This window comes from Protopterus annectens, chromosome 2.part0 (assembly GCF_019279795.1).
Source record: "Protopterus annectens isolate FY-2018-M chromosome 2.part0, PAN1.0, whole genome shotgun sequence".
Classification (NCBI taxonomy): Eukaryota; Metazoa; Chordata; order Ceratodontiformes; family Protopteridae; genus Protopterus; species Protopterus annectens.
The window spans coordinates 472643609-472659039 of record NC_056728.1 but is presented as its reverse complement, the minus strand read 5'-3'; the positions used below and the strand labels follow the sequence as shown (position 1 = coordinate 472659039).

General features: G+C 41.3%; 1 protein-coding gene across 5 annotated transcripts in view; it reads left to right on the top strand.

Moving 5' to 3' along the window:
- Positions 1 to 11070, top strand: part of TLE1 (TLE family member 1, transcriptional corepressor) — a 592599-nt gene extending 581529 nt beyond the window's left edge. For all 5 annotated transcript variants that reach the window (XM_044060888.1, XM_044060886.1, XM_044060887.1 and 2 more), the window contains 2 exons: positions 2370 to 2446; positions 10388 to 11070. In XM_044060888.1, the coding sequence (XP_043916823.1) occupies positions 2370 to 2446; positions 10388 to 10495 (185 nt within the window). In that variant the 3' untranslated portion in view covers positions 10496 to 11070. The remainder of the gene's footprint in view (positions 1 to 2369; positions 2447 to 10387) is intronic.
- The last annotated feature ends 4361 nt before the right edge of the window (positions 11071 to 15431 follow it).

Below are 15431 nucleotides of genomic sequence, written 5' to 3'. Positions count from 1 at the left end.
GCATGTGCACAAATGCATGGACATCGCCATACCCAATAGAACCAAGATGCTCTCCTCCAAAAAATGGAAGCCTATCTGGTGGTCTCCTGCCATAAACAAACTCTACAACAGAAGGAAGAAACTGATGAGAAATAAGGTGAAGTCCCAAAACTGGAAAAACTCCCTTATCAGCCTCAACAAAAATAGAGATCCCTCATCAAATCCTCTAAAGCTAGCTATGAAAACAGAATTGCAGCAGAAAGTAAAGACAACCACAAGGCCTTCTATAGTTATGTAAAGAATCTCCATGGCAATACCCAGATTTGCTCTGAGCTACTACACAATGGTACCTCCTATACCAAGCCAACAGATATTGCCAATATACTGGCCGACAGATTCAGTGCCAACTACCCCTCTCTCTCTCCCCAAAGGACGAATCACAATACCAGTAGATTGCCAGGCACCCAGTATTACTGCTGCACAGGTTAAAACAGCACTGTCCAAGGCCAAGAATGCAGCTTCTGTGGGACCATATCCCTGGCTGTGTTCTACATGAACTACAGAATGAACTGACACCTTACCTGTGTTCCCTGTTCAATCGCAGCCTCACATCAGGCTTTGTCCCTACCGAGTGGAGCACTGCTACAGTTGTCCCTCTCCACAAAAGAGGAGTGACTGCAGACTCTGGGAGCTATTGCCCCATTAGCCTGACGAGTCTGATATGCAAAGCTATGGAATGCATCATCATGGACCTAATGAACAAGGATATAAGGAGCTCCAAACTCTGGATCCCACACAGTTTGGTTTTGTGGAGGATGCCTGCTCAAACTGGCCAACTTCTTTGAGTCAGTCACCAGAGCTGTGGATGAAGGCAAGATGGTTTATACAGCCTACCTTGATCTGGCCATGGCCTTTGATACAATTACCCTCTCAGGAATCATACAAAAACTGACTAAGCTAGGCGTCAACCCATATATCACTAGGTGGGTTACAAACTGGCTCACAGATAGGACCCACAGTGTGAAAGTAGCTGAAGTCAGACTGCTGACCAGTCACGAGTGGAGACCCACAGGGTTCGGTCCTGGGTCCTCTCCTGTTTTGTATCTACTTCTTTGAAGTCCAGGCCAACATGAAGGGACTCTGGCTGACAAAGTTCGCAGACAATTGCAAGTTGGGAGCTATTATTAACTCCCCAAGCGATGCTAACATCCTACAGAAAGGCCTCACTGAGACCAATGACTGATGTCAGAACCATGGCCTTAAGCTCAATGCCAAAAAATATGTCATCATCCCCTTTGGGAAAAACCTGGTTTTCCTGAATTACCACATTAATGGTTATCCACTGAACACAGAAGGCGTTATAAGAGATCTGGGAACACAGGTTGACAGCAACCTCTCTTTTGACCACCACATTGCCATTGTGGTCAGAAAGTCCTTCTGTGTGGCACCTCTCATTACTAAGGGTTTTGCATCCAGGAAGAAAGAGGTCATTGTCTCCCTCTACTCTTCCCTCATTAGGCCAGTCGAGTACAATGCCCCATTTTGCATGTACCTCACTAGACACCTGTAACAACTGGAGAGGCCGCAAAAGTACTTCACAAAGTGGATCCTAGGCCTTAAACACTTGTCCTATATGGACAGACTCAGAAAACCCCAACTATTCTTTTTCTCATATCACCTACTTAGAGGCGATCTCTGCTTAACTTACAAAGCTATGTCTGACCCAGCTCTGTTAGAAATGCGACATCTAAAGAAATCTCAATCCCTCCGCACTACACGCTGTAGAGACCTCAACTTCATTACCACAATCAGTAGAGCTTGCTGGAAGGACAGGTTTATAACCCAGAGACTGCCCATGCTATGGAATAGACTTCCCGTGCATGTCAAACAGAGCATCTCACTGGGCCCTCATCAAGAGAAATCTTGATGAGTGGATGGAAATAGAAAACTTACCCCGGGGATCACTCCAGTAGCTCTACTTAACAGAGGTACTGGAAACTAAGGTCGGGTGGCACAATGCCAGGGTAATCCTATGGGCTAGGTTTGTAAAGGCTCCAGGGCCATTAGCTTAGTACACACGTATGAACCTTGTATGTTTCTTCTTAGTAAGACTGCTGCTGTTGTGTCAGCTAGCACCTAGAGCTGTTCTGCAAATTATTCCTACTGATTTCACATGAGCGCAGGCTTGATTAATAAAACTCAATAAAGTACCAAGTTAAAGTTTACGAACTGCTAGCTTCAGGAATTTGGATGTAGGTTGCAGAAGAGCTGTAATGCATTATTCCTACTGCACTCTTAGTACTCGTTTCAATAAGTGTCTCTTAGTCCACTGTAAATGTTTCATTCATGGTGTGCATGTTTTCACTTCTAGTTTTACTTCTGTTTTGCAGGTAAATGGTTTGTAAGTACTGGAAAGGATAACCTTCTTAATGCCTGGAGGACCCCCTATGGAGCAAGTATATTCCAGGTAATTGTTGAGTGTTTCACTCATCCGTTTGGGTATCATTAAGGATGGCTGAAGTATTTTTCAAAAGGTAGTATGTTAGAAATGAGTTGTCAGCTTTAAAAGCAATGAGAGTACATTTCACAGTGAAAAGAAGGAAACACTATTTCCCTAGGTATGAACGGTGTGATAAGTATTGACTCAAAATTAAAAACCTGGTCATTCTGCAACACTTGTTTGAAAATTTACATCATCAGTTCACCCTTATGGAACTGCAGGTATCGGTTTGTATAGTTACATAATTCAGTGCCAAGCTGTTCGACTATGGAGATTTTGTTGATTAGAGTTGTGCGTCACACAGGCTGTATCCATGTGCTACAGTCCAGACACTGCTCTTTTAATCTTGAGGCATCTGTAGAAATTCCCTTCCACAAGACATTTAATGTTTCCTTTTCTTACTTTCATGGTGATTTAGTTGAACCTGCCTTCTTTACAAACTCTATGTTCAGAATCTCTTACAGAAGAGGTAATGACTGACTGTTGTGTTTGACACTGCTGGGGCAACACTGAGGTTAGTTTGGTGGACCCAGGTGTAATTCTTACAGCATTCCTGAATCATCAGAGCATTGCCTGCATCTTTTTTTAGATGAGCTGCAAAGGCCTTTGGGAGTACTTGTACCATCCATGGCCTCCATGTTCCTCCTTTGGGTTTGGTGCAGGACGTAACAGCCTCTTCTTTGGATATACTCTCTTAGTCCTGCATAGCAGACCTTCATGCTTTGGTCCATTTGTTTGTTGGAATGGCTGAACCATACTTTCAGGCATTTTACAGCCTGGTCTTGATATAACTAACATTATGATAGGTGCAGTAGCAGGTTGTTGTCTGTGCCTCCTCCTTTGTTTGGTTTTGTTTAAGTCAGATTGCTGTGTCAGTTTGGGGTCCCAATACTATTGTCCCTCCCTGCTTACCTGATGTACTAGTCTGCATTTTCTTTTGATCTTCTATGGTTACCATCCTTAATTTGCAAGTAGACTTAGGTGTTTTAAATTCTGTGCACAATCTTGATTTATTATTCTTTTATTAGCAATGTGTTCACTTCCATCCTAAATGATCAGAGCAAGCATCGAACCCCAGCAGAGTCTATATATAAGAACGATTTTCTGCAATATGCAGTTATTTCATCATTCCTTGTTCTTGCAACCACAGCATTCACAGCTGTGAATACTTGTGTGACGTATTTTTTAGATCTTTATTTCATCCTGCTATGGGCAGAATTTAAAGATCATGTACAAAGGTTTTGTTTACCACTTTCATTTTGCTGTAATTATACTCTTATCACATAAAGCAGGCCTCCTTTTTCTAAAATATGTAACTCTTGCTTTAGCTATTTCAGTGGAGCTGTATTTTTTAGTATAAAAAGCCTGTGTGTATGTATGTATTGTATGTTTAACAATTATCCAATTAATTCCTGATTCTGAGTCATGTGTCCTACATTTTGATGATGCAGTAGTGGGGATAAACAGCTTGTATTCGATAGGCAGTTTTTCTGTAGTCTGGAACATATTTCAACCTGTAAAGTGACCCTTAATAAGCATATTATAAGGGAATAAGTTAAGGAAGATATATATTTTGTGACCAGGTTTGTCCCAATTGTTTAGGGGGTGTGTAGGATATTAAAATGCCAGCGGGATATCTTAGAGTTACACAGAATTGAAAGGTCTTTTGAAGGCATGTCCTAAAATATCTTTCCATAACTGTCCATCCCTAACGGACTGGTTAGTTCACTGATGTTTGTTCCCCAGGTCACTGATCTTGAAAATGCAGTGTGTAAGGGGTGTTTATTCTGTTCCCACTGGAATGACATCACTCAGTATGTTGGTGGCCAGGTGATTTACCCTCTGGGTATTGGGAATTATCAGGTAGGTATAGTGTATGCCCTGAAGAGTTCATATGTTATGCTGGGCAGACCTCTAAACAGGTCGGGATCATTACTTTGGAACTTAAGGATATATGGAACCATTCTGAGATGAGTGCTGCCATTCAGTATTTTAGACACACAGTCGTGATACTAAACCAAGGGATTTAACATTTTTCTAGTTCTGTAGGCTTTCCAGATGCACATTTGCAACTAGATATCCAGCAAAGATTGTTACCTGTTGAAGCACATTTTTTTTTTATTAAATTTTTTTTTTCCAAATGGAGAATAATGAAATAAATTTGAAATATTTATTGTAACAGTTTATATTTTCAGGTATTTCTCTTTATGGTTCTTTGTTTTGTGACTACTTTAAACTCATCACTTTTTCATCATTTCACGTTTCTCACATGTTTATTTAGTAGATGCTGTTTTTTGTATTTAGATATGTGGAAGGCAGTTGTGCTGCAACATTAGTTTCTTTTTATTAGAGGAAGCAAAAGTTACGTTTTATTGCAGCTCTGTGGACTTCAGTCTTGTTGATTTTTGAAAGTTTTGGTAAGATTATTGGAGTTCTTTTGGTGAGCTGTGTTTCATGTGGCTCATTCTTGTGGCCCGTTTGTGACCACGGCACACTTGATTCTTACTACTTGTTCACCCCTCCAAAGAGGGACCTATGCGTCTCCCACAGACTTACTGTTCTGACTCTGTTCGAATGGTTACTTATTCATCTGAATTTTAAGAGCCTGATTGTAGCAGTATTGGATGCCACAGCCTCATCTCCTTCTAGGCCCGATTCTTAGAGGAGGTGTTGCACATCCTTTAATAGGCAGGAAGGCCTAGTAGCCAGAAGTAATATATGGTAAAGTGGTAGAGATTCGTCGTATGACGTGAGCCAAGGGACATACTTCCCACTAAAACAGAGCCTGATTTTTTTTGAAGCACCTTGTGGAGATCTTTTCTAATGTTTTCTCTTGTGCCTCCTTCTTTGCTTGTGTCTGTTGGGCTCCTGTTTTGGCCCATTCTACAGTGAAGCTGTTCCTTAAGAGAATATTGTCATAAAAACACCTGAAGATTGATTTAGAACCTTATTATTTTTGCTGGAAAAGATAACTCTGGCCCCTTTTTGAGCTAGCCTTCTCAGTGTCATTTAAGTTTTTGCACTGGTAAAACATTTTGGTGGCTTTTGACTTGCCCGGGAGGATCTCTGAGCTTCAAGCAATGATAAACGAAGATCAGTACACTGTTTTTTATAGAGACAGAGTTAGTCTTGGAATCAAGACTTTATTCTTGCCATAGGCCATGTGTGAATTAACTGTTCTGCTGAAAGTCATCTCTCCAAACTAATTACACAGGTGTGAAGTGTCAGACACTTGTACCGGACATTCAACAATATGTTGTATGCATTGCAGTGCAGACTTTGCTAAATTTGTCTTTGGTGAAGGTTTAACTGCCAGGTGAGGCTGAATTAAGCTGTTTGTAATCAGGCGGCTGACCTTAGGACTTCAAAGACAACCTTGCCGTTGTTGTTTGTGAAAGGGCAGCAGATGATTTGACATCTGTTACTCACACGTTGATTGAGCAGATACTAGTAACAAGGGATTTCAACTTTTTTTGATTAAATATTTTGGTTCCCCTCTCCCCACCTCCCCCACAGATTGACCATAAACTGCACCTTGTGCCCCTCCTCACTTTCTGATATCTACAATGAGCTGTTCCCCCAGACCTGGTACCATGCTTAGGACTGAAGAAGTGATTGAGGTGTCCCAGGGGGCAAGGGCATGCTGCTGCTGCCAAGGAGAGAACTTTTTATTTTATGCCATATACCTAATCTCACCTCTGTGCACAGGACAGGCAGTGACACAGTCATAGAATACTGTAGAACCAAAAGATGTTTGCTGGTATGTCCCCAATCTGTTGTGGTGAGTGCTGTACACCTCCTCATCTTCACTGACCGGGAATGGTAGCACTAAGCAAAGTGTCCTCCCCCAAGATGGAAGGCCAACCAAAAGTGCCCCTCCTCCCAATTTTTTTTACTTTGGAAAATTAACAGAATACATTTTTTGGTGGCGCACTGTTCTGCACCTTTACTTTCTATTAGTATAAACCAATCTGCTTCTGAAGTTCAGGGAAAAAAAAGCCGAAGTGTATGTTTTCTCCATTTAATTCCTCTAACAAGGTAGGCTAGCCTTTTACTTAACCAGATTCTTTTGTTCCCTGGCTTATGCCATTGATGTTGAGGGCAGCTTTTTGTGAGTCATTCTGCAGGAGAATGTCCCTTTGTGGATACTCGTAACCTAAATGTGCGTGCGTTGAGGGGGGAGGGAGGAAGGTCTTGCCCCCTGAAAAATAGACCTCAAGATTTCAGAACCATGGTCATTCATGTAGTAACTAAAACCTTCAATGATTTCTTAATGTAGTTTAACTAGAACCTGACTGCCAGACTTTGGACCCCCCCCCCCCCCAAAAAAAAAACAGATTCTCTTGGGTTCTGGAGCAGCATCAGTGCCAGTATAGAAATGCACAGTAGACACTGCTATAATTTTCATGGAGGCTGCTGTGGGACCCAACAAGGTACTATGCCTTAATGTATTACCAAATGAAATGTGAAAGCACAAATCCTGGGCAGGATTGAAAGGAAAATGTATACACTGGCCACCCACAGAGTTAGGGACATCAGTTATCCAATACATATGACAAATAGGGAACTGATGATGTTTTCCTGAAGGAAAGAAAACTATTAAACCCTCTGTCTCTCATTGGCAGGGTTATTAAGCATTTGAGAAGGTATGTTTATGACATTGTGTATTCTTGCACTGGGTTTTGTACCACACAAACTGAATCCAAAAGATATGGCAGTCTGTATATCCAATTTTCATAGAAAACATAAAGAGCCAGTTACTTAAAGTCCTGTCTTGATAAAAATGAATTGATTGATTGAGGCTCTTTCCTTGTGAGGTCCTTAAATGTTGGAGGAAACCAATGCAGTTAATCAAACAAATGTTCACACCCCACTTGTCCACAGTCATTGGATGTGGTATAGGTTTATAGAAGATGGACCAAGCTTAATTAGTTTTGGCAACTAGTTAGTTTTAGTAGACGCAGCAGGCATTCTTGGAGGGGAGAATGTTCAAACTGCACAGTTCCAGGAGCAGATCACATTCTTAAAGCACCAGCCTGCCCATAATATCATTCCAGCAGTCGGGGTGGGGGGTGTATTTTCATATTACAGACAGTAGTAATTTCACCTGACCTTGGACAGATGGGTGAGAGAAGTAGTTACAGGGTGCAGTACAGAATTTGTTCAGTTCCCTTTATTTCTAAGGGTTTCCTTGTACAGCAGAAGACCAGCCAAGCCATTGTTTAACCTTTACAAAGCAAGTGTTTGACTGCAAAGTAGTACAGATTTTCTTTGAGAGAAAAGTGACATTACTCAAGATTGATTCTTGCTGCCACAAAAAAAGAGGACCATTTGAATGTTTAACCTGTACCTGTTAAGCCCGAGTAAATGTATGCCGTAATGGAGTTTACAATCCTAACTATGCAAGCTGGCCTCCTACTGTTGATGAGTTATGCCTTCTTCATCCCCTCAGATGTGAGGGATGCCTGCTGACATGTCACTGACAACAGGACCACAGTCATCAGTTCCTCAGATTTGGAGTAAGAAACTCATGGTACTAGTACATGTTTTTGGCTTTTGCCTTTTAGCTGTACCACTTATCTTCTTTGAATACATGGGCCCAGGGTTTACCCATCTAAGATTGAAAAAGTTTTCGTTTGCTGTTTCTGAGCAGTTGCTTGAAGCAAGCACCTTCAAAGTCTTGAACCTAAATGTTTAGTATTTCCAGTGTTTACTAATCCATTTCCAAAAAACAGCCACTTTTGCCCAGGGACTTTTTCTCAGGGTTGTGGGTTTTATGGCTTCCTGTAGCCTATAGTTCCAAATTTCAGTCTACAAATAAAGAAAATGCAGTGGTACTCGAGGAAGCCTTCAGGCCAGCACAAACAACCCATGGACCATGCCCTCCCCCTGATTCTGGCACTAGGCAGGGAATACTACAAGTGGCATTTCCAGGAGCTAAGACATCTTTTGTGCTTTACTAGAGCCAGACTAGAGGCTGATGTCAGATGTTTCAAGTTATGCTTTTAGAGCAATCTTTCATCAATTTCATTTCAGGACTTCTGACCCGAGAAGCTGAGAAAGGTGTTCCACAACTTACAACTCTTTGCAGCGTAAATACTCAGCCGGAAGAATTCCATGGCCGACGCACTGAGAAAGGAGCTCACTGCTTTTCAACAATTGATTTTATACATTTGTAAGGGAATCGAGTGATCTAAGAATATAACCTGTGTGTGTCAAAAAAAGAATTACCAAGTACATACATTCTACTTAAAGATGTTGTCTACAGGGGCTCTAGCAGTAAAGTCATTCTGTTTCAAGTAATGTGAGGACTTCATGCCAAAAAAAAGCTAGAAGACAGGAAAAGGGAAATGTTTATTGATGGCTGCTGACTGGCCAAGGTGTTTTTTTTTTTTATTCCATTGCTGTAAATGGTTACAGAGGAGCCAGTAGTCCTTTCATTTTACGGCACACTTGCCATTTTGTGACTAGGGACACCATTGTATTCAAACCTCAAGAACCTCAGACGTATTTCCTGGAAGATACCAGAGTGGTACACACAGCTATCTATTCTCAGCAGATGCTTTATTCAAAATATTCTTAACTAAGCAAGCATGTTAAACATTAGAAAGTCCTGTTTATCTAAATCGACTGGGTTTTCGTAGTGTTGTGAGAATAATGGAATCATTCTCACCCCTTCTCTGTCATCTCATATATTTGAAGTAACTCTCTGAGCTGTGTAAACAATGCCTGTCTAATGTTCTTTAAAGGTACAAATGTCAGTTATTTCAGTTTACATCCCATTGAATCCACCTATTTCGGCTAACACATTTATATAACCGTTTCTGAAAGGGAGTGTCTAACCCCCAGTATGCCCCATCTTTTCAGGTGGGATCTGAACTATGTCAGAGAAGCTGAGTTTGTGCCCCTCCCCAACCTTCTGGTACTGTTTATTTGAAACTGGTTTCCTTGTAACTTAACCAGAGCCAAAAGGCTTTGTGAAGTGTAGACCCACATATGAAGTGAACCTTATCGTCCCTTTCACAACGACATAGTATCCTTGAAAGCAAATCCTTCCTTTGTACCTGTGATTTCCGAATTCTCTATAAATTGCATCCATCCTGTTAACATCCTTTAAAAAAGGGAGAGGATCTTGTATAATGTAGGTCACCAAGTAAGTTGTTACGCCAAACTGTACATAGACAAGTAAACTATAATGCTAACAGCACCAAATACTTAATAGAAATTGATCAGTCATTTCTTTCCTTCAAGCCAGGCAGGGTAGTATGGTCACTGCTTCAACTGACCTTCCCTAAATGTTTTTCTAACTGCATCATGTTCTGCTATGACAAGCTTGGATATTCCTCTGATTGGACAGGTCAGGTCGTACTTCACCAGAGCAGCTGCTATTTAGTTATGTTAGTTTTTTATGAATGTGTTTTCCCAGAGCATTTGTAATTCTGCCATATAGAAAATTTAAGAGCTTTTGTCCGCTCAAGGTATTCATCAGAACCTAATACAGTTGGACATCACATGACTTATATACATCCTGAGACATAATTTATCCAATCACATTACATCCTTGGTGCAAACTCTTTTAACTCTTCATGTGTAATAGTCCCTACAAAGTTAAAGTCACTAAGAAAGGCATAAAAGTTGATGAAAATTAATAATGAAAATATAGTAATAATAAAAATTTGAATCATCGTATAATGTTATTACCTAATCATATATTAAAATAAATGCATGTGATGTCTAATTGTATTAGGTTCTGATGAAGTCCTTGAGTGGACGAAAGTGCTTAGTTTTTTTAATAAATGGTTTATTTGCATTGGCTGGGGTTGAAGTGGTCACATAAGATATTTTTTTCTAATGTTATTCTGATTAGATCTGAGACCTAGTAATGTTTCTCTTGTTTTCTCTTTCCAGTCTAAGGAGTCGTCATCAGTGCTTAGCTGTGATATCTCAGTGGATGACAAATATATTGTCACAGGTTCTGGAGACAAGAAGGCCACTGTGTATGAAGTAATATACTGAAAAAAAATAAAATAAAACAAATGGAGAATTTGTTCTTCATATTCCAGTAGGGCCAAATGTTTCTGAAGTTCCTGATATTTAGGGATGCCAATGACTTGAACTCAAGACTTGTTTTCTGGATAACATTGTTGGCACATAAAGAATTTTTAACTGATCCAGTGACAGAAAGCCAAAATGGACTCAAATAATGGAAGAACCTGAGACTTTGTTTGTTAGAGCCAGATTCCAGGGAAGAATGTCAGACCCTTTCGGACCTCAATTTTTTTTTGCCTGAGTTTGTGGGACTCCTTGTTTAATTTTATTGTTCAGCATTTGTTCTGTCCTTTGTAGCACAATGGTGTCTTAAACTAATATGTTTCTGTTTTTAGGCTTCCTATGATATTTTTGTATTTTTGTTGAAGGTCAATACTTGTATAAATTGTAAATATAATTGTTTTATTACAGTCAATAGCATCTTGGAAGAATTTTTTTAATTCTGTTTTTGTTTACATAGGCCAGATGTGGGCATCCTTGTACATAATGAAATGAATTTTACAACTAGAAGAAACATAATAAATGCTTTTTTATCAAACAAATGTTATGCTTCTAGGGTATAGTTTTAATGCACCTGCAACAGAATGCCATGATTCTGGCTTCATATTCTCAGTCACTTAGTGATTATAGAGGAGATTTGTTCAATAACTATTTTGGTAGTCACTGAATGAGATGAGATTCCTTCACACGGTAGCTGGGCTGACTGACCATCATTGCAAGGTAGACCTTGGAGTACAAACACTGCCTTTCCTTATTGAGAGGAATCAGCTGTGGTGATCTGTAGTCTGGACGCCCGGATGCCTCCCATGGCCCACTTGGATACCTTGGGGAAGAGCCAAGATATGATGACATCATTTCCTTCCACTTGCTTGAATAGGGAATCCTGGTTTGATCGTGTCAGTTTGCTTTGGCCGTCAGCAGGAAACCAGTTTAGCAAATGATGATGGGTGATGACAGTGATGTTGATTTGGCTGCTGCATGCATTGTGTTCATTTGTGAGATAACCAAGCACAATATATGGAGATTGCTTAGCCTTTCCTGAATAAGACAAAACTTCAGCAATTGCATTTTCATACTGTGCACCATATTTCTGCACATTCTAGTGTATTGTTATGTGATATTCTTGTCAGATAAACAAAGAAGAGTTTGGCTTTTGTCCAGCATTGCAGTTAGATAACAGTTTTGTGTTGCTATTATGATCTTCGTGTTTCAGTGTTGCAGTCATTCCATTTGGGTTATCTGCTTGCAGTAGCCCTCAATCAGCCTGATTAACAAAGTTTTGGGTCCTGCGTCAGTTGCTGTCCCTTCTTCCATGACGTCAGGTCGTCAGGGGTATGAAACATGTAGCCAATGCCATCACATCAGTCTTTCTTCCCGTGCAGTGCTCGAAGTAGAAGCAGTTCGAAAGTGCCAGTCGGCCGACTCCTGAAATTTTTGTTTTCGAGTTTCAGAACTGAAGTCTTCAACTAAAGCGAAGTACCCCATTGGGGAAACTTTTAAGCAAATGCCTCATAAAGATTTTCATTCGTACTCTATTCCTTGCCTAGGCCCTGACCACAACGTATCTTGCTGTCGGTTTTGTGCTTTATTTAATCAGTGCACTATCCATCGTCGGTATATTTTTCTTCTAAATATTTCGGTTCTCTGTTTAATTATCCAGAAATGTCATTGGTTAGCCATCCGACTACCGAGATTTTGAAAAAACGCAAAGATAAAGACAGAGGCAGGCCACCGAGGTCCAAAACTGCCGACGACGCTGCTTCTAAGCCAGTCGCCAGTTCGCCGGTACTCAGTGAGGCGTTTTCGCAGCCGCTGATACCCACTACTTCTGATTCGCAGGCCTGTACTGAGACTGATTCAGAGTCCAGTATGCAGCAAGATGCTTCAACTGTGGAACCTGTGGATGTCTCTACCTTGGATGGGTCAGGAGCCGCTGTGCAGGCACCGGCTTCTGAGGATGTATTCAGGCCTACGGACTTGCATATTAAACCAACACATCCTTCTTCATTTAGGCTAAATCTCGAACCATGCCTAAAAAAACGACGCCGAGGCCACATGCTCAGGCCTCTGTGCCTAAAAAACAAATGATAAGAATGGCTGAAGATCTTGTAACTCTAATCAGGGGAAGCCAGCTTCCCCCTTCTAAGAGACCTAGGACTGAAGTTGTTTATGAATCTTCTGACCAGGATTCCGATTTTTCTGATGATCTGGATTTACCCTTATCTACTTATGAGGATTCTTTTGCAGAGGATTATATTCCCTCTGCTTCCTCTCCAGAAGATTTTCTTTTGGTGAAACCTTACATACTCTATCAGAGCATTTCCACTGGGAAAGCCAGGATTTTTCTGATTCAAAAAAGAGGCTTAGGGATTTCTTACTCCTGCCTCAGCATAGGCCTTCAGCTATTCCTCCTGTACTAGACATTGTTGATGCTTTTTCGGAATCTAGTTTGGCACCTGATTCTTTGCCTCCTGCTCCCAGAAAACCTGACGGATATTACAGGGTTCCTGATTCACACAAGTTCCTTTTTAAAAATCCTATTGCGGCTCCAGAGATTATTTCACAGGGACCCAAGGGCATTAAGGCTTCTACTGCTAAAAATCCTACCTTTTCTGATAGAGACTCCAGGGCGCTGCATAGATGGAGTAAGAAGGTTTACACTTCTGCAACCTTGGCCATTTGGGCTTTAAATTGCTAGTTTCATATGTTAAAAGTATCAGCAATATGTTATTGGATTGCTTAAACAAAAAATTATGTTGATTCCTGACTCTGCGGAAAGTAAAGGATTACAGGATGTAATGCATTCTGCTGAACAGGTTGGAAAACATACTTTGCAATGTGGATTTGATTCATTAGAGGCCTCTTGCAGGGCTGCTGTTACTGGGTCTGTGCTCAGAAGGCATGCTTGGCTTAAGGAGCAATCTTTGCCTGATCATGTTAAAGCTAAATTGTTGGATGCTCCCTTAAATCAGGACCGCCTGTTTGGCAACAAGGCTGAGGAAGTTCTTAAAAAGATGAAAGATAAAGCTAAATCTATGCAAACTGTTAAAGATTTCTTACAAGTTCAGCCTTCTAGATTTAGTAGGCATTGGCCCTCTAAGAATTGGTCCTTTCCAGCCCCTTCCAGGTCTTCTCTAACCAAACCCAGGTACAGCAGAAACCCCAGGGGACACAAAAAAACTAAGCAGTGGGGGGTTTCCACACCCAAATCAGGGAGTAGTACGACCCCCTCCATGGAAAACTGTCTCAATGACTTGCTTTTAAAACTTCCAAGCACTTCCCAACTGAATGCTCCTTTAGGCAGAAAGATTGGTCTGCAGACCAAAAACTGGGAACTCATTACCCAGGAGAAATGGGTTTTAAATATAGTGTCCCAAGGATACAGATTTCACTTCCACTCCTTACCAACACCAAGCGGGTGACCAGATCTACCCCCATATCAGTGGCCAAGGCCCAAAATCAAGTACTCTCTCTCTTAAGCATGGGGGCTATTCAGTTGGTACCAGAAGAGGAAACGGGACAAGGTTTCTATTTGAGACTTTTTCTGGTACCCAGAAGAGGCAATACATGGCATCCTATCCTGTACCTTTCTACTCTAAATACCTTTTTGGTGATTCCAAAATTCAAGATGCTGACTCTTTCACTAGCTGCTTCCTATGCTAGGCAAAGATGCATGGTTGGCAACACTAGATAAAAGAAGCATACCTGCACATCCCTATCAGGGAGTCTTGCAGAAGATACATAGGCTTCAAAGCAGGAGACATGCACTATCAGTTCTCTGCACTGCCCTTTGGCTTATCTACTGCACCCAGGGTATTCACAAAGTGCCTAGCTCTAGTCATTGCATTCTGCAGGAAAAGAAATTTTCAAATATATCCATACCTGGACGATTGTCTAATTCAGGCAGAAAGCCATGACATACTTTTGAATCATCTGATAGGGTACTTACTGACTTGTCTGGGGTACACCACAAAATGAAAAGAAATCACACCTTGTATCCTATCAACAAATTATATTCCTGGGAGCAAGCTGGAATACAACTTCCCAGATGGCTTTCCTCATGCCAGAGAAACGGACTCATTTGACAATCTACTTCAAACAAGTGGCCACAAAAACCCAGTTATCTGCAAGGCAAATACTGCAGGCCTTGGGTTCATGGCCTCCTGCATTCTTCTAATTCCATATGCAAGGCTGCATATGAGGAAACTGCAATGGTATCTCAAAAGCCTATGGTGTCAACATTCACAGGATCTAGAAGCTATGATTCCTATCATCTCTTGTCTACGCCTAGAGTTCCTTTGGTGGGCAGAGGCCTGCCACCAAAACAAGGGACTACCATTCACACTTCCCCCTGCTGCCCAAACCTTAACAGACGCATCAGACTATGCATGGGGGGCTCACCTGGCAGGGAAGTGCATTCAGGGCAAATGGAACCCAAGTCAAATGCACCTACACATAAATCAAAAGGAAATGTTAGCTGTACAGAATGCTCTGACAGCCTTCAAGGACCACATTCTTCCAGAATAACCAGTGGTAAAGATGGACAACACCACAGTCATGTGGTACATAAGCAGGGGGATACACATTCTTACCCCTCTGCAGACTAGCCATGGCATTGTGGAACACAGTCTTGAGCTACCAAGTGAATCTACAAGCTCAATTCCTGTCAGGAAAACTAAATACACTGGCAGATTAACTAAGCCGAAACCTCATGGACCCACATGAGTGGAAACTGGAACCAAGGATTTTCAACATGTTGACAAGCAAATGGGGGAGCCCAGATATAGACCTGTTTGCCTCCCCCCAGAACCATCAATTGGACAAATTTTGCACAAGGATTCCCCACAAACTAGCTTGGAAAGTGGATGCTCTATCCTTCAGCTGGAAAAAACAGATTATGCCT